General features: G+C 33.3%; 1 protein-coding gene and 1 non-coding gene across 7 annotated transcripts in view; one reads left to right on the forward strand and one right to left on the reverse strand.

The window, feature by feature from the left end:
- Positions 1-20,656, forward strand: part of LOC123012005 (hemicentin-1-like) — a 182,806-nt gene that overhangs the window by 158,188 nt on the left and 3,962 nt on the right. For all 6 annotated transcript variants that reach the window (XR_006413180.1, XR_006413181.1, XR_006413182.1 and 3 more), the window contains 3 exons: positions 3,119-3,278; positions 7,386-7,685; positions 7,750-8,049. Coding sequence is in view for 3 of the 6 variants with exons in the window: in XM_044409749.1 (XP_044265684.1) it covers positions 3,119-3,278; positions 7,386-7,685; positions 7,750-8,049 (760 nt within the window). In the remaining 3 variants the exon portion in view is untranslated. The remainder of the gene's footprint in view (positions 1-3,118; positions 3,279-7,385; positions 7,686-7,749; positions 8,050-20,656) is intronic.
- On the reverse strand, positions 12,803-12,874 carry Trnaw-cca. The gene has a single exon. It is a non-coding gene; the product is annotated as a tRNA-Trp (tRNA).

Below are 20,656 nucleotides of genomic sequence, written 5' to 3' on the forward strand. Positions count from 1 at the left end.
TTCAAAAAAACAGATTATCTGTAGCTAAAAATTATTTTTATTTATGTTTAATTAGATTTGATACTCTTTATTTTGTGTAAAAAAATTAATAGCCCAGTCAAATTAGACAAAAATAGGGCGATTGGTGGAAAAAAATTCTAGAGTTGGATTTTTTTAACGCTTTCTTTATACTTGGGTAGACATATATCAAAAGTCCCCGAAGGTGGTGGACGAGCTTGAAGAGGGGGAGTGGGCTAAAGGTGTCTTTTTTGGTTTTTTGCTTATATCTCGGAAACTATTAGGTACTCCTAACGGTTTTTGCCTGCTTATCAAAATTAAAGCCTACAAAATTTCCTACAAAAATGATCCTTTACATTTTTGTTGTAGGACTAACTGTAAGCGAGTTATAGGGCTGACGAAAAACACCATTTAAAAAAATGTGCTTTCTCCGCATTTAAAACAGAATTAATCTTGTGATTTGAAAAAACTGACAGCAAATTGAATTTATTGGGTTCAACACTTCATTAGGGAGTCTATAAAGTCTTCCGAGTCGTCCTCATATGCTGCATCTTCGTCTTCAACTTAAACATTGAAAACAGAATTACAGTCTTGTTCAGTACAATATTAATAAATAGATGATTTAATATCGATGATTTGAATAAAGCTTACAATAAATTGAATGTATTGGATTCAACAGTTTATTTGAGGGTGCCACGAGGGTCTATCAAGTCTTCCGAGTCATCCTTCTATGCTGAAGTAGCCTGTGACTTTGTCCGCGTGTATTTCTGATATAAAATGGGAAAAAGCCCGTTCACAAAACCATTCCATAGGCTTAGGTACTCTATAAAGCTAGATAATTACCTATGTTATGTATAGAATTCAGTTAGAGTAGTCTCGTTCTTCGCATGAGCTATGTTTATGGATAAATATTAAATGTTGATTTTCATAAAGTGTCGTCTCAGTGCACTTCTGCACTCTCAAAATTCGAAATTTCATGTTTCTAATTTTTTTTAAGCGTTTAAACTCTATTTTATTTCATTAAAATTTGAAAAGTGCACTTCTACACTCTCTAAGGATCATATTTTCTAAATTTAATGTTTTTATATCCCTTTAAATATGTACACCGTTTTATTCCCTTAAAAAATAATTTTCGAAAAATCTGATTTTAGTGCCCCTTTACACCTCTAAAGAATTTTATGTTTATATCTTTGTTTAAACATTTACACCCCATTTAACTCTCTTACAGATTGATTCTCTCTTTCTTCCAAAATTTTTATTTATATTTCCGTTTAAATGTTTACACCCGAGTCACCTTTCACGCAGACCAGCTTAGTTGGGGAACGCTCTACACATATAAATATTTACCATATACTAATAAAATGTGTTTCAAAGGATTTTTAATGCAATTTTATGTAGACTCCAAACTTTTGAAGCCTAGCGTTAGTCCTACGACAAAAATTAATAGGACCATTTTTGTAGGAAATTTTGATGCAGAAATAGACTTCTACAGAAAATTCTGCATAAATCACATAAACGATGAGTTTGTATTTATAGACCCTAGTGACTCCCCCTTCCTGTAGTGAAGTATTAGACCCAGTAAATTCCATTTAGTCAGTTTTTTTTTAAATTACAAGACTAATTCTCAAACTCAAACAGCGTTTAAATGCAGATAAAGCACATTTTTTTTAATGATGTTTTTTGTATCCCTATAACTCGCTTACGGTTAGTCCTACAACAAAATTGCAAAGGACTATTTTTGTAGGCAATTTTGTAAGCTTTAATTTTGATAAGAAGATGAAAACCTATAGGAGTGATAATTTGCGAGATATAAGCAAAAAAACAAAAAAGACACCTTTAACCCCCTCTCCCTCCTCGAGCTCGCCTCTTACCTTCGGGGACTTTTGATATATGTCTACCCAAGTGTAAAGAACGCGTATAAAAAAATTCCAACTCTAGGATTTTTTTCCACAGATTTGTCTAATTTGACTGGGCTATAAAGCAAATTAAATAATGTAACTTTGTGCAAATAAATATAGCTATAAACAAGTAAAAATATAATTTAGAGAAATGATACAATTAGTAGCGATGTAATAGTATATTACAATCCACTTACCTCGAGATGTATAACCGAGAGACGAAACCTCAAGGTTATAGACAGAGCGCAATGAGTAATGAATTCCCACCGAGGTTTGCATGCTGTTATTTACAATCAAATTTATAAGAATAAAATATCTATTTTTCTATCAAAGTTGATGCATTAACGTTACAAAAAAATTGCGTTTTTGACATTTGGTGGATTTGTAATCCTGGAAATCCTACATAAATTACTTCCCTACCAAAAGAAACAATGACATGTTTGCCTACCTTCAAAAACTAGAAATCGGCATATTTCTTTAGTGATTGTGAATGAAAAAATAATACTTGAAATCAGTGTCTTAACACTCACATTGTCGAGGTAAAACAGAAATGTGAAGTTTTAGTAACATTTGTAAAAGAAATACTGATCTTTGGCTACAAAGGAAAAACAAGTATGCTTTCATAATGAGCTATTTACCTTGCATAGTTCCATTTACCTAAATCTTCCAACTCAACAAATTGTAGCTGTCTTCCGTCTAATAAATCTCTTTGCGGCGGTAATTGGTAACCCTCATTGCACCAGGGAGTCTGCAGTGGAATTTCTGTGCTCTTAGTTCCACCTTATCAAATGTATAAATATAAATAGTCTCCACAAATCGAACGGCTATATTTATGGGGTTCTTGGGGTTTTTATCTGTAGCGCTGCTCCCAATTACCTCCCGCATGTCTGTGACTTTATCAGAGTCCATGACACGCGTTTCATCACGGCCGCCGGAAAGACAGATTATCTTTAATTATCTGAGACATCGAATGATGCCAGTTCCAATTGTGTCCCGACAAAACCCTACATCGCAAAAAACACTGTCACGAAAGTGGAGACTTGTGATCAGGGTGTCGACGTATTTCTCAAGGAGGAAAATATTAAAGCCTCCGATACAAAGAATTAACAAAAGTCGCGATTATTGATTATTGCGAATTGCTTAACTCGTGGATAATAATCCTCTGAAAGCGTTCTCGTGTATTCGAGCCCGGTACATTAATAGCAGCGCTTGTTTTGTTACAGGGCTTCGTACTTAACCACAACATGTCTGGTCGCATCATCCACAGCAACCAAAGTTTAGTTCTCCAAAAGGTAACCAGACAAAGTGCCGGCCGATATATCTGCTCGGTGGTGAACAGCGAAGGAGAGACGCTCAGCAACGAGCTTAACTTTCGGGTACAATGTGAGTATTAAAAGTCTTGGATTTGGGGACAATTTAAACGTTCTTAACTCATTAAAACCTTGTGTTTGAAGGGTTAAGTACTTGGGAAGTTACCGAACTTATTATAGATAGCTAAGTCGACTAATAGACAAATGTAGTTTCCTCGGGTTGAAATTAATCTGATCTAGGCGATAGTTTGATGCATTCGAGAGAGTTATAATAGCATAACCGCCAATGTATATGTTGGGTCTTAACGTTATTGATGGATTAGCATAGTGCAACATCGACATTTGCGATTAAGACCGCTTGATCACAGTTTGTGGTTTTATAATCAGAAATTATATCGCAAACTCGATTTTACTGTTATTAGATACTACACTGAAATTAACGCACTAATAATTAACACAACATTTAGTGTTGGATTATCGCTCAATATTATCTCTATTAAGACATTAAAAGTGCTCATAAACAAGTTTTGTAAACATTACTCAAAAACATTTAACTGGTACAGTTTTCAACGTTTGCAGGAACCTGCAACTTTATTGTTGTTTTACAAAATTATTCCCTTCTAATAGGAAATTAAACTCACTAAATGAAACTTAACTTCTTTAACCAATTTAGATAGGCTGAAAGGCAAAAACTCGAAAATAATAGGTTGGTTAAACCAATATTATCTTCTTATTTGATCTCAAGTTTAGCTATGGGATTCAAAAAGTCGCTAGAGGAGTTTTTTGCAAAAAGATCACTGTTTTCTGTTCTGTTTATAAATTTGAAAAATGGCTTCAAACGGTAGTAAAATACGTCCAGATAAGATTTGTTATGTTTGAGGGTGCTACATAGTAGCATAGATGCACAATAACAGAAGCATTAAAGTTTGCATATTTGCATTATTTTGGTTTTTCTATCTGTAATCAAGATAAGTACTGGATTTTACTTGTCTTTTATAACAGTTATCGGATGCATTTGAAGCGTATATACCAAGAATATTGGGATACAAAATATGTTAGGATAAGCGAAACCGATGAAGAGCTGTAAAAAAAGGAAAAAAAACAATATGAAACATCTTTAATTTTCTTTTTATATAATGTTATTCATTCATTTTCAATATCAGAACAGTATATTAAAGTACAAGTTCCAGCACAAATTTGAAATTCCGAAACGAACCGCGTAGCGGCGAGTTGAGGAACAAATGAGTGCTTGAAGAACCTTCTGCAACAAGTGCTTTATACTATTTTTTCTATTTGCCGCTTTATATCATTTTATAAATTAAAAGACGAAAATTAAAAAAAAAATTCTTGAGAATTTTGCGACGGTTGGCGGCGACATGTATGTGGAATAATTTTAAGCGGCTGTGAAAAATAAAAATAATTCTTATTTATACATTTGAAAATGAATAGTGAAGAAAGTGCGTTACTAAAATTACATTAACGCCAACGACTTATTAAAGCATTCAAATGATGTCATTTGAGTGCTGGAATAAACTAATTCTAAACGCAAAATAGAAAAAATTATTTCAAAAAAGTGTTTTTATTTGATGAGCAAAAATAGTGTAAACTATTTACTGTAATCAGTAAGTAGTGAGTCATATCCCAAGTGGATGCTAAATACTCGAAAATTTTATGAGTGCACGAAAAAAAACATAAAATTGCTGTAAATTGTAGACTACCAGAAACAGTCGGTTTATTAAAGCAAAGCACTCTTAAAACTTCTATTTTTTAGTTGCTTTTGTCACAATGCTTTTTTATCACTAGTTTTAATTTTGGAAATAGAAGTTTCATGGAGCCAAATCAAGTCAATAAAGGAAATGACCTAACACTACAATAAGTTTATAAAAGGAACATTATTTTTCTTTTCAGATTTGGATTTGAGCTTACGTTCGAGAATGCCAAAACGAGTTTCAAATATTTTTTCTAAATTATTTCTCTTTCAAACAGTTTCTGAAGAAATTGGCTATTAATTATTAGTGTTTTATTGTCTATCGTCTATCGCCTATTTTTGTGCTTTGCGGCCATAAACAATTTATTTAATTAAACACTTCACGTGACTTTTATTCTTTTAATTACAAAATTTAGGGTGCTTTCATTTGCAAAGTACAGAAATCATTATGTTTAAAATAAGTAAAGTTTTACTTTGAGTTTTTTGTTGATTACTAATAATTAATAATTTGGAGGCAAGATAACTAATTTTTTTTCAACTTTTTCTTCTTATTATGGTTGTTTGTTTCCACGTGTCTGAGCTTATTCCGATCTTTTGTGTCGCTTTTTTTCGATCAAGAAAGGAGCTTTGAATGCATTAAGATAAACTCTATAACTGAAACAGCGAAGGTAAGGCAGTAATGACTTCTCCCCGCGTCTGTTCATGTCGCCGATGATCATTTTAGCCTCTATTTGCATGTTGTTCTCGTGTTGTTTGTACCTGTTTATTTAAAATAACGAGAAGAAGTGCTACATCATTAGGGACATCACATGAGCCATTCACATGGTTGTATGGAAAAATACGTCACAGTTCTTTTTGTATAATGCAATCTTCATCGACTTCTAATGAACGTCGCGCTGTTTCGCCTCGTAAACAAATGCTATCTCAAATTGTCTCATAAAAAGGAATTGTACGTTGCTTTGCGACCTACTTTGATACGATTCAACTTATGGTTTTTACATTTTTTTACCTAAAATTAGCCCGGTTGTAATTACTGCAACTTTATTCAAATTACTGCAACTTTATTCAAAACACTAAACAGTTTTTCCCGCGCTAATGCTATTAGTTAGTCTACGTAAGCTATTAAATTTATTTCGAAAATAATTCTATACTGCGTCAACTTGACAAATTGAATTTCTGTTCAAGACATGAAGCTGAAGAACAAATTGAAATTGCGTCCCGTGTGGATATTTAAATAGTTTCGGACTCAATTTAAACTAAACCTTGAATTTTTGCCGATTTTTAGAATCTAATTTAAACTCAGGACATGAATCAACCTTCGTTGATTAACACCCTGTAAGATTAATTCTATATCTGTCCCTTGTCCGAATTAAACCCTTTTGTCAATCTCTATATTATTTACCCACACATTATTATGGAAATAACTCGCAGCAACCGGACAATTTGGTTAACGACTCTTTAGACCAGGTAAAAACAAATTTAAATCTCTGCCACGGTGAATATTTATAAAGCAAAGTGTAGTTTATTTAGTAGAGAGAATTATCAAGGGATAACAAACTGTCATGGTCACGGTAATACATCACTTGTGTTGTGACGGCCAGACGCCTCTTGGGTCTGCAACGGGTTCTGGGACACGGCCGAATGCGGTACCCTAATGGACCACTCTATAAAGATAATAAATGAAAGAAGATGAAATAGCCGACAACGCCGATGCCGCTATCGAACAATCGGCAAGGGAGTTTGTTCCCACAATTAAGAACTATATACTGAATACACAAGAAGAACAAAAAGGCGGTCAAAAATCTTAATTTCAAAATTTGAAAAACTGAATTTAATTTAAAGTTTTGGTGGATGTGCGATTTAAAAAAATTGAGGAAACGATTCAAACACTATTTATATCATCATTATGTTTTGTTTTTACTATGAATTTAAAAAAATGTGCAAATGAAATGAATTTAAATTACAAAATTTTTACGATTTTTAAATTAATTCTGGTGGATGCGCCGGGTACAAAAACAGTGTGAACTTTCAACTGATTAATATTTGATGAAATAATACAACATTACATTTACACTTTATTTTAGCATTATAAAAAACTGTAATTACTTTTAAAACACTGCCGGACATGCAATAGAAGGCTGTTTTTGTCAGGTGGTGAAACTTTTTTCTCTGAATGTATTTATTTTGGAAAGCTTATTCAATATGCTATCAATGATCCTTCTAGGATCAACAGCCCGACCAGGTAAACAATGGGGGTTATAAAACCAACAGCGAAACTTATCTCTGCCTTTCCTGAAAAGATTAAGGCTTAAGCTGGTGCAATTACTGACCGATATAGCTTATTGATTGCACACAAGGGTTGTTGTGGGGTCTCGCTTTGGCATGTATCCGAATTGATATCAGAAGGAACGCAATCAAAGCAGATTGGCATTTGTAATTTACTTTTCACTTAACACAAACATTTTTTTTCAGACGCTCCAACTTGCAAATTTGATAAATTTCTTGTGGTGGGAGCTTCCAGAGGCGAAAGTGTCGATATTGTTTGCGACATCGAGTCGGATCCTCCTGCTACGAGCTACCGGTGGAAATTTAACAACTCTGGGGAAACGCTCGACGTTGCTGCAGAACGCTTTGCCAAGACCAGTAATGGAACAGTGAGCGTTCTTAGGTATACGCCAGTTTCTGAACTCGATTACGGGTCATTATCGTGCTGGGCCATCAACGCGGTCGGCCATCAAGTTAATCCCTGCGTTTTCCAAGTTGTTGCAGCAGGTTAGTCATTTGTCGATAGTCAAGTTTATCGATTTTTGTGCAAGGTAAACTGGTTTGTTGACAGGCAAGCCGTTTCCCGTACGAAACTGCTCTTTGTCTAACCAAACGAGCAGTTCGGTGGAGGTGACATGTCTCGCTGGCTTTGACGGCGGTCTTCCGCAACACTTTCTTCTGGAGTTGTACACGACAAACTCGCTCGTCCCGCGTTACAACATGACGTCGTTCCGAGACCCGGAGTTCTTCCTCGACAATTTAGAGCCAGATGTTACTTTCCGAATTGTTGTTTTCTCCGTCAACGCAAAAGGACGGAGCCAGGGGGTGGTTCTGGAAGAAGTCACCTTCACTGACGCCGAAAAGCGGACAGGTGTGTATTAAAAACGCAAAACAATCCGTTATTGATGATGCAAATGGCCGTGCCTATCTCTCTGGAACAGAAAGACTAATCGGTATAGAAGTGCGGAATAACACCCGACTCTTGCAATTCCTGCATAAGAGCTCTAATCTAAAATCAATTCCTGCATAGGTAATTCTGGCCGATAATTGCTTTCGAACGGCCGACGGATTGTGATAAACTCGCACACAATATGAGATTTAGACGAAAGTTATGGAACGCATTTGTTACTTTTGCGCGGCAAAAGAGTTGACCTCACGCGATATGTTTGTCGCCTCTTATCGCGGATATGTGAACTGACGGCAAAAATCACTCTTTCTCTCAAACAAATGGTGTTTTTAAAGGAACGCGACTTTTCTCCACCCCACAAACTTATTGCGATTTACATAAGAGTGATACCATTCATTCGGGTCGATTGATAACGCGGACTTTATTTATTACAGCGAAAATATAGGGTCAGTCACAGGAGAGTTACTTCTGAAATAATTTGAGCAGCAACCCATTATACAATTCACATTCATTGGCGGACACTGAATTTTGGACGATTTGCCATTCGACTGACATAAAAATGTAAAACGGGCCTTAGGCAACTAACCTCACTTTCGGTTTTTGTAATTTTTATCCTGAAAGCGAGAGAAAAAATGACAACAAATCAAAATAATTTATTGATCTTATATAAAAACACGTACAGCTGGCATTATTGTCTCGGAAAATCGACGCCAAAAATTAATTTCAACTAAAACTTTCAAATTTTAGTTTCAAACGTCAATCATAATGACCATAAAGCGTGGCTTACCTTGACATTTTCTGAACTGTCATAAATTTGATGTCCAAAATTCCGTGTCCGCCAGTGTAGGCATCTGGCTTCCTCATTTTTAAAAATTATAAAATTGAATCCAAGAATACTTTGCATATCTTTTGATTTTGACATTTAAAAAATAACAGTCAATTTTCGTTAATACAGTGTAGTATTACACAAACAACGAAAAAGTGGGCATGCTCTTAATCCATGGAGAATGGAAGAAAAATACTTCTGCGGCAGCAGCTCTGTACTTGGAGTGGTATCCAAATCGAATGCATCCGGTTCCTGAAACATTTAGAAAACTGGAAGCCAAGTTACGACAAGATTGGCCCTCAATGAAAGACCCCGTCAGAGGACTGCTACTGGCCCAGAAAATGAAATTAGAGTTCTTGAAGCAGTAGACAATTACTTGTCATTTTGACGACTTCACTCATTTTCATCAAGCTCACATTGATTACTGAATTAATTCAAATAAAATATTATATCCAGTTACATACGCTAAAGGTACCTATTTTTGGTTGCAAACTAATTAATTTTCAAAGTAACTCTCCTGTGACTGACCCTGTACACAACCAATAAAATTTTTTATACATACCTAAGATTCATCCAACTAAGTTTTTAGAAATTAGATTATTTTTTATCAATCACGCCTTCGAAAGTTAGAAGGAAAAGGGTGTGGTCAGAGTTCTAGCGAGAACAATTACACAGTTTAGTCTTATCGCCCGTCCCATTATATTCAAGTTCCATTCAATTCCGGCGGGTGTCAGATTCATTCCAATACAATTCAAGATGGATGGTTCCGCTACGATTTACGGGTCCGCCCTTTTCTCTAATGCAAATATCCTGTCGAAGATATGTCCAATTCGAAGATATAAACCGTCAGAAAAATTATAATCATGACGCTTAAACGCACTAAAAGTGGGAAATCCAAGATGGAACTCACTTCATCTATCTTTTAGAGGCTCTTCCATTTTTTAACTGCTGAAATGCAGGCATCAATCTTTATTAATAATTAATAAACAAAACATACCCACAGTCACTGTTAAAATAGTAACACCATAATGTTAATTTTGCCGCTGACAATGTATTTTAAAATATTAGAATGATTTTTTATTAAAAAATATTTACCGTAATTTCGCGTTATTTCAAGACACAAAAAAGAATAAAGAATCTAAATAATATTGTCACAGAATGAGATTAAAAGTCATGGTGTGCCTTTGGTATTTTAAATAACGATAAATCATTATTATCTTGATTTAAAATAAAACGCACAGTATTTTGGCATTTTAGATGCAATAAAGACACAAAACCCCAAAAAATATAACAACAATATACCTAAATAGAATGACTTTTATTATCATAAGTATACTCGTTTTCATATTAATGTGCATCGAAGTAGTCGTTGAAAGGGATCATTTTAGGGTGGCAACCATGCGAATTTCAAACAATCCTAACCTCAATCTTTGCTAAAAATATTTTTTTCAAATAAATATGTACCCCAGGTAGCAAATAATAACTAAAGTTAACAACGTAATTAACATAGTGTAGCAAACTTAAAGATTTATGTCATTATTTGATGTGATTAAATTTGTTCTGAATGACATTAGTGACACTTTTTGAGTGAATCGGCCTTACTTTTGCAACCTACTTGATGCATATTAATATAAAAAAAAGTATATGCAATGTTTTAGCATTTTAATGTACGAAAATTAAAAAAGAAGATAATTCAAATGATGATTTTCAATTTTGTTTTTATTTTTGTGGTAGCGACGTTTTTGTGTTGGTCGCACATAGTTCCGTAGGTCAGTTTGTCAACTGTTGATTAAGTGGGAAGTTTGGACATCATAATGCAGTTATACAGAGTGTTTTACATAATTTTACGAGGCCTGCACCTGTAAGATGCAATCAATAATACATATTCCGATACGAACTCGATTACAAATTTTGAAAAATTGGATAATCTTCTCTAGTTTGTTTACCCTTTCTAAAATTACAACATTTTTAGTTAGTGATTAAGGTAGATAAACTAGAATCATATCCATGCCGTCTCTTGGTAGAACAAATGGTAATTGTTTCTGAAAAACTGCAGTTTATGACTATTAATGAAACAGTGATTAGTTTGACAATTACTGTCATGGGTTTCCAAAAATTAAATAATTAAATGTGTATTTTTTGTATCTAGTGGTTTGTGAATTTTGTATATTTGGGTGCGTACATTAGGCGTAAGCCTCGTAAAGTTGTGTGAAACACCCTCTATAATGTCTATCATCTTGATTGATTTTCTTATTTGCTTGAACAAAGCAATTTTGTCTTAACAAAGTAATAATTGCAGTGACTTTCAAACCTTGTACTAATATTTTAGAGTTAAATAAATTCTTAATAATAACAATTCTGTGAGTTTTTTTTTTCTCGGATAGGTACACTATTTCTGCACTATTCTATTACCTAATCAATTTTTAACTCTAAGACTATAAACACATTACTCATAAAAGACAATAAAAGTAGATTATTAATAGAGAACTTTATGCTTTAAATATTATAAATTGACTTTTTCATTACAATAAAGTTTTTTTCTTGAAATGTTTGAGTTTGAAGGTAAAGGAATATAAGTTTGTTGTTCATTAAAAATCCTTAGATGCAAAAATTATTTTTAAAATCGGTCTTCACTTACGTGGCAAAGCGACGTTTGGATAGAACAGTCAAGGTTTACTGCCTATAGATACCCTACGACCTCATGAATTTTATATGGCGACTTCTAATTAAGAAAATATTGCTGGCAATTGATTAATAAGCGAGAGAGAGTTTTAAATATTTAATCAATGGAAGTTTTAGCACACGTTATGATCCATTTTTTGACAGTAATACGTGGTGTGAGTTTATCAAAACCAATTTCGTAAAACTGATACCTACTTTTCTTTATATACTTAAATATTACATTCATGATTATATTTTATGGTTTATTTTAGAGACGTGTTTGAATCATAAAAAGGTTGAATAAAATTTTATAGAGACTTTTACATCTTTTGTATGATCATATAGAATGATTTCATTCGTGTTACTTCAGGGCACATTTTACAGGAATATAAGAAAGTAGATATCTACTTTCTTTGTATTGGATGATGAAGATCTACGTCATGAACAATTTTGGAATTTTACAACTCTGGCTCATAAATAGCGAATTTTTATATTTTTGGAGGATAACAGATGAGATTCTAAGTTTCTTTGCACCTTTCAGGTTTTGATCGAAGTTGGAGGTAAAGTAGCAACTCATATTTTAATAATTTTAAATATAACTTTGCACTTAAGTTAAAATTCTAGACGGAGACTAGAATATATTCTGCCTGACTAGTGCAAGGACAATGTTTTATGCAAGTTACACGGAAAGAGGCTTAACGGTGGTAATAAACTGGCAGAAAATGTATCATAGATACCTAAAGAAATATATTCTGTACACAATGTAGCAATATAAGAATAGGAGAGTTTCAAAAAATGGACTTACAAGTAAACCAGATGTAAAACTTTGGTAGAATTCTTACACACTAATGCCAGCAAATAAATATATCAAACGACACCTCTTCTAATATTGACATCTGTATCTGATATCAAGCTAATAATGACTCATCACTTAGCCTTAATGGAAATGGTATTTAATAATGTAACAAAATCTATTTTGGTGTATACCTGAAGCTATGCCATAGAAAAAAATCAATATACTCGCCCTACACCAACGACAAAAACGTTATGCTTTCATTCCTCTACAATTAATAGAAAACTAATAGTGCAATCCAGTTCATTTTTATGGAAATTACCGGACCAAAATAATAAGAATTAGATTGAATTGATTTACAAATAATATTATAAAATTTTGCTAATCTTGCACCGAAGTGTTTTATTACGGTGTCATAAAGGGAAAAAAAGTGCTTTTGACCCCGACGTGATTTGAACACGCAACCTTCTGATCTGGAGTCAGACGCGCTACCGTTGCGCCACGGAGTCATATTTACTCCTACTCCTGAGCCGCGTTATTGTCACTGATAGTCATTTATAATCAAGTTAATATCCTCTTTGGTAAAGGCTAACTGTTATTTATTTCCTACTAATTAATTAATAAGTGCAATAATTATTGACCGTAATTGTCTCATTTGTTTATTGATTGCAAGAGCTTGAGTGCATGTTAGACTTTCTCGGTGTCAGTGACTAACTCCCAGAGAATAAAACGACTAATTTTTCAAACAATACAATCATAATTAATTTATTAAAATTGATGCAAATTGTTTAAAAAATAAACAATTTTTCATAACACTACTTATATTGTTAAATGTGCTTTATCAAAATCCTGTGTTCAATCGATATTGCAGTCACGGCCGTTATTTTTTAACTGTACACCATATCATTTTTTATTACCATTTTAATAAGTACAGAATTTTAATTAAATAAATTACTGTAACAACTTTAGGAAGTGCAATTGCTATTGCCAGAAATGCGAAGATCCGTTTCTGATAGGTTACAGAATTATCCAATTTTAAAAACTTGATATTTTTTTTCGGAATTCCTCTAATTTTGTAGATGCCTACGTATTGTCTTGTGCATTTATCATTTTAATAATCCACAAAAACACAGTGTGATTACCAAACATTTTCCTTCACGTATCAGTCCGCCTATTTTTAATGAGTAACAGCTCAGAACATGCAGCAGCTGCTTATAGTAAAATCGTTTTCCTAAGACCTACTAAAAATTTTATTTTTTTTATGTTAAATGCGGTATTGTTAAGACTAAACCAGAGGGTAAACAAATCATAAATTAGTGGAACCCACCCGAACTCTGAAACAGGTCAGTTTTGAACAGAGCCGGATTACTTACTTTTTTTTGTCTAAAATACTTGAAATGTCTTAATAGTTTTTGATGTAGTTGTTATTAAAGTCAAATATTTTAAGAAATTTAATTTTATTTAATAAAACTGATTTTTTTTTAATAATAAAACTCTACCACTACTTTAGTTTTAAATACGGTCCTGTTTTATTCTAGTGGGTGCAGCAACACTTGCAAAGGAACGTGCTATTTATGGAGGGTTACAAATTCAAGCCATTGTTTGGTTAATCCCTTATAATGTGTTATAAAATTTTTAGTAGTTCTTAAGAAAACGATTTTACTTTACTCGCATATATGTTCTGCATTTTCAAAAAATGTTTAATTTTCTTCTGTGTCAAATTTATAATACAAAGTGATTCAGAAAGACTGATACTGTTGCTAACAGATTTCAAAGTATTTTTGTTAATAATTTGAAGCACTGTAACCGGATACAGTTTTGCTTCACAAATACTTGACGTACAACCCCTCAAGATTGTTAAATTGTTGTTAATCAAAAGCACACCACAATGGTAAGCTCTCTCATTGGGAAACGAGTAGTTTGGGACACGAGCCACGCAATGGTGGAGGATCATTCTTCAATTTATTTATATTAAATAAGCAAAATATGTTTACATTAAGTATTTATGGTATTATAAGCAAATAACAAACTTTACTGAGTATAGCTATTGCTCTGATTTTAAAATATTCAACCGCCTCTTTTACATATTTGCTTTTTATCGGATTTATCAAAAAGTCTTTCTATCAAGCAAACCTAGAGATTTAAAACTTGTGTCTTAGTCCGGTCGAAATAGACATTTCAAATAACAAAAATTCCGACAGAACTAAATTTTGGTGAAGATCTTGGATACACCACTAGAAATAAAGTGTCAAAAGTCCATGTCTGCTAAAAAAGTTATTTGGGGTCAAAGGTCAAAATTTGAGGATTTTTGATTTTTTTTTGAAAACGGTAAGTTTTATCAAAAAAGTAGCTCAGACAAAAATTATACATCTTAAAATTATCTACAAAAATGGTTCTTATACTTTTTTCTAAGAATCACCATTCCTGAGATATCGCGATTCTAAAAGTTGAAGGAGTCACGTTCTACATGTCACGTATACCTACACATAGTCAAGCATTTAGGGTCGGTTTCTGAAACGATTTATCGTTAGATAAATTTTATCGGTTCCATAATTGCTATAGAAACACCAATCAGATGAGCGCTACCTTAGTAACTATCGAACCGATAAAATTTATCTAATGCTAAATCTTTCCAGAAACCGGGCAATAATACAAGTAAAAATGCCTACTTGTGTCTCTTATACACTGTGTCAATTTTGAAACTTGCAATCGGCAATTTCTTCCAGAAACCGGGCAATAATACAAGTAAAAATGCCTACTGTGTCTCTTATACACTGTGTCAATTTTAAAACTTGCAATCTCAACTAAAAATTTTTTTAATAATCACTCAAAACCGTTTTGGTGGTTCCTAGGGGGAATTAAAATGACATGATAAGTGACACACCTCCACCCACCCTTGTATATAATAAAAAAAAAAATTTAACGTATTCGTTTTTGAATAATTGGAAAAATGGATTTACCAAATAGACTATTGTATGACATTTTTGAAAAGCGTTTGTTATGGGCTTTCCAACGATGTATCGCAAGTAGGGTCGTGCCATTTAAAATTTTCAACTTAAGGTGGCTGTGGCTTGAAGGGTGGGTGGAGGAACGTCACTTACCAGGCCATTTTGATTCCCCCTAAAACCCACCGAAACGGTTTTGAGTGACTCTCAATAACTTTTTTAGTTCTAGAGATATTGCCGATTGCAAGTTTTAAATTGACACCGTGTATGTATGTCGTAGGTTAATTACGAATTCAGTCGTTTTATAAAACGTCTAGTCATTTTGTAAACGACTGGGCAAATTGTAAATGAATGAATAACTACAGGGTTTTTACAATACGACGGAAAATTTTAGGCTTATTATAGGACGCCTAATCAGTTTTCGTCTTATTGTAAAATGTTTTTTAATATTTACCATTTAAAAAATTACTGGATACATTCAGTCGCTTTGTAAAAAACTGCAAAACTTTTTGCGTACGTGGTGCATACAAGAGTTTTTTGTTAAAGCTCCCAAAACACGAATTCACACCTCTTACTAATTAAAAAAAAGGCTCATTATCTTATCTGAATCGCCCTGTATATCAAAAAATGTTTTGTAAGCAGCTACACCCCCTGAAAAAGATACGTTTTTTAAGAGAGTTTTCTCACTATTGAAGAATAGATAAAATTACACAAAAATTGGTACAGCTCAAAGATTAGTTGTCGAAATTTTTAATCACGGGCGTCTTAAACAGTAAAACGAATTTAATTTTTAAACGCCATAGACCTTTTTTTGTAAAAAAAATATGGAATTTAGAATTTTGTGACTAAAAAGAGCAAGAACCAACAGCCAAAATAGTTAGGTTACTTTTTTACCCTAAATCCCCCCAGTTTAGAATGCCCCTGAGTAAAAATTTTAACATTTTATTTTTAAATTCGTGTGGATGTATAAAGGTAATCAATTGTACCCAATTTTGTAATTTTATCTACTATGGTTTCTGAAATATCGGAAAAAACCCATTGAAAGCAGCTTTTTGAGGGGACGTAACTCCATTGCGTACCATTTTTCGATACATGTTCATAGAAAACTTGTGTCTTAAAATTGAATATTTTATCACCTGTTTAAATTTGTAACAATAAAAACGAAACACTTTGTATATACGTAGCATATACAGGCTGTTCCGTTTTTATTGTTACAAATTTAAACAGGTGATAGAGTATTCAATTATAAGACAAAAGTTTCCTAGGAACATGTATCAAAAAATGTTATGTGAGCGAGCTACACCCCTTAAAAGAGATGCGTTTTTTAATGGAGTTTTCTCACCATTGAAAAATCAGTTGTTCAAATTTTTAATCACGGGGGCATCTTAAACTGTAAAACGAATTTAATTTTACAAATGTATGCTGTTTATGGTCTGTAACATAAATTTAAAAACTGATTTTTATCAAAAACGCTAAGATGTATCAAAAAATTGACCACTATTTTTATGACTAATTTGACCGGACTATCTGCAACAAATAAAATGTCCTAATGACGAATGATAGATACATATCAAAATAATTTTTATGTAAATTATGATAAGTGGTGCAGGATTTGTACAAATAAACACTAACATCTCATTTTAGGATGTTTTCAGAGGTTTCATAAAATACTTCAACTTGCTTAAATCAATATTTTAATTTTTATAAAATAATTTTTAGACATCTAGGTAACATACGAACTGCCATCGACATACGTCCTCAACTAGTACGCCTTCTTGATAGAAGAACTTTTTGATCGCACTGTATATTATTATATCAAAATTTTACTTAGGTCTACGTTTTACAAAATAAATAGCTTTTTCTGCTTTTATTTTGAAACTAAAATCTCTAAAAAGTTTTTCAACTTTATGAATGACATTAATTATTAAGAGTTCTTAAAACATTTAAGCCGATTTTCAGCAAGCGAATTAAAAATTTATCTAGTTTAGAATTCATTGTTATGTTTTTACACATTTCAATTTTATAACTTAGTAAATTGTAAAAATAAAAAGGAAAAAAATAAGTACTTTAAGTAAGTAATTTATGTCAGGCGAAATTTCACCAATAGAATTTTTTTCATATGGGTTTAGAACATTGTCAAAGAAGTGGCAAATTTGCCGCTTATTAAATGACCCTTTGAAAAATTTCATTTCGATGTCGTGACGCAAATGTCCGAAAATGCCTCAAATTACCATGACAAATTCTCTGTCCCGTCACAACACACGTCATCGATTGAAAATTCTTGTTATTTTATTGACATTCCGTGTGGTTTAACCTAAGCGTTTCCCTCTATCCCTATACATAATATCGACTTAACGATAATTTTATATTTGAGTGTAAAGTTTGCCGATCGCGGAGATCTAACTTTTGAGGGCGGCAACTTGTCGGAAAATGCTTCGACGTTTAAATATTTCACTTCGTGAAAATTTCAAACAGGTATCGTTGAGAAAATATGTGATGATCAAAGGCTTACCAGACGTCGATTCGAATGATGCCAAATGCATACAAATTTATTTATATTAGATTGGGAGGTGTACAAAGCCGGCGAACTTGTTTACCGTATCGATATTCTTTGAGTTTAGGTATAATCATTTCTTTGATTACTCAACGGAAAATGCTCTGCTTGGGGAGCAGCCTTTCCGAGTTTCCAAACTCTAACTCGATGCTTAAAGTGGCCACTTCCGACTTATTAATTTTAAAATTTTTCAGTTTGTTATAATAAAAAAAATCTTGCGAATAAATTGCCGCAACGGTTCGTTACTTCTGCAAATTGTGGTCGAGTTCATCTAACTTGCATATAAATCGCATTTTCCCTTATTGTACGGCTCTACATGAAATTGGCCGGAAGGTGGGCTAGCTATCTGCCTAGTTGCTCCAATTTAGAGTCGAAGGCGAGACTGCATCGTTCAAGATAGTCGTGATAAGAGCTACAAGTCGTGGCTCAACCCTTAGGTAAAAACGTGCCTCAGCTCCGGTCACTCCTTATTACAAAATTTGAAACGTCAGCTAAATGCAAGCGACCGGAAATCATTTTGACACATAAAGCATAAATACCCGGAAATACCTGGGATGCACTTCAATCGAAAGAATTAAACACGAATCCAAAGAAATTCCGTCCCGCCGCAATTAAATTGCTCCAAGTCGAGAAAAATATATAGGTAAAGTAGACGCGCTTAAAATGAAATAACAAATATAGGGGCAATCCAATCACCGTAATCTAAAAATGGTCGGGGTGGAAATTCAATGCAGGAAATCCAATAGAATAGAGACCACACCTTTATTGGCACGCTCGGGAAACTATTTATATTCGCCACTGCAATTTCTGCCTGTTTAACTTAACTTGCTTTCTTTCGAGTTGAAATAATTCTCAAGAAATACGCCAAGATGTAGTTTTTTCGGTTTTATTCTAAGACGGCTTATGGAGAACAAAAAGAAATTGAAATTATTAAATTCAATGAAACAAACTATCAATACTATAATTAATTAACTTATCAAATAATACTGCAATATATAGCTTAATTCTAGATACTCTATAATTATTTAGGTTTTTTTTTTCTCTGTGTGTGGCTAATGAAATAGAGTGGTCTGATATTTTTGGCGCAGATGGGCTTATTGGGGAACGTAACAAGTGATATTTTTTACAGTACATCAAAATTGGAACACGGAACGAACGTACATTGTTGTTTGTTTTGTTGTAATGTTCACTTTTTTAAACTAAATAAAACATACGTGTTCTTTAAAAATGTGACAAGCAGTATAAGCACTTTTCTACCACTATTTTGGTTTTTGTAATTTTTGAGGTGATGTGGTGATTACAGGTAATAGTATATTACATGAAGAGCACGAAAAGTGAGAAATAACGTACAAGTGATGAGTTTTATGCACAAGGCGTGAACCGAGTGCAGAAGCCCTACGAGTGCGTTAGACACTTTTTAGCGATATACCGGCTGTCCCAGACAGGTTTGGATATGGGAAATTAACATGGGAAGTTAGTTTTTATTTTTTTCCGACTGCAGGAGTAACATAAACTAGAATCTGATTAATGAACCTTGTAGTGCTCGAAAAGGGCTATCTTATCGACATTTTTGTCGACTTTCCAATTTATTCCATTTGGGCGGATATGTATCTCGAAAAATCGAATTTTGAATTTGCCGGGTTATCGTTACTAAGAAACGAACTATTAAGTCAAATTCTGACAAATTCTCCTTTGGCAACAATAACTTGATAGTTGGTTTCTTAGCAATGTTTACCCGGTAAATTCAAATTTCTATTTTTTGAGGGTCGTTTTCGCCCAAATGGAGTTAATTAGAGAATAGACAAAAACATCAATATGATAGCCTTTTTCAAGCACTACAAGCTCCATCAATCAGATTTTGATTTCTATTACTCCTGCAGCCAGAAAAAAATAAAAACTAAATTTCCATGTTAATTTCCTATATCCAAGCCTGCCTGGGACACTCGGTATACACTATTTTTCCAACGGCCCCGCAACCCCAGGACATAAAAACACCATTATTTTTAATGAAAGGATTTAATGTTTCTGCCAAAGATCTAAGATCGACAGTTATTAAATTAGGCGTCTATTAATATTAAATGCTTACTTAATTAAGCTGATTTAGGTTTAAATTGTCGGTGGTTTTAATTACAAAACTCTGCGTCAATTTTGAAGGATGAAGAAAATAAAAGTCAAAAGCAATGCACACGTCCAACAACAACTTTTGTGGGTAACTACTGTATGGAAAATGTCACTTTCATATATGGTCGTGAGAAAATTATATTTACCTAAGTTCATACATGCAAAACATACATATTTACTTATCCTATTGACTATTCACTTTGTTAAACCTCTTATTTGCACTTCATAGTTGATCTCAAAATTTACGAAATTTTTCGCTCCTTATTAAAATTCTGTTCATGCGGATAATATTCCGAAGGGTTTGTGACGTAAATAACAGTTGACAGGTGCGTTTATGCGGGTTACGATGTGATTATAAGGCATTAGGAAGCAACGGTTCCGTTCTTATTCCAGTAAATTGAGGGTAGTTCTGGTGGACTATCAGTGGTTGTGTTATTTCCGATGGCTATAATGAAACCTTCGGTGCGCTTCGCAGCACATCCCATTATCACCGGAATTCTTTATCCCATTGTTATCGTGATCCGGGATTATTTAAAGTGCGATGGTCTTATTAACGAGCCATTTTCGACCGCCATTATTATCATACGGTTATTAAATTTGTTTGGTAATAGATACTTATTTCCGAGAGAGATAAGCGTGAATTTTGGAATTATGCAAAGCGGAGAACGACC

The sequence above is a fragment of the Tribolium madens genome, unplaced genomic scaffold (genome assembly GCF_015345945.1).
Source record: "Tribolium madens isolate multiple individuals breed KSU strain unplaced genomic scaffold, Tmad_KSU_1.1 Scaffold_91;HRSCAF=231;Tcas5.2_LG7, whole genome shotgun sequence".
NCBI lineage: Eukaryota > Metazoa > Arthropoda > Insecta > Coleoptera > Tenebrionidae > Tribolium > Tribolium madens.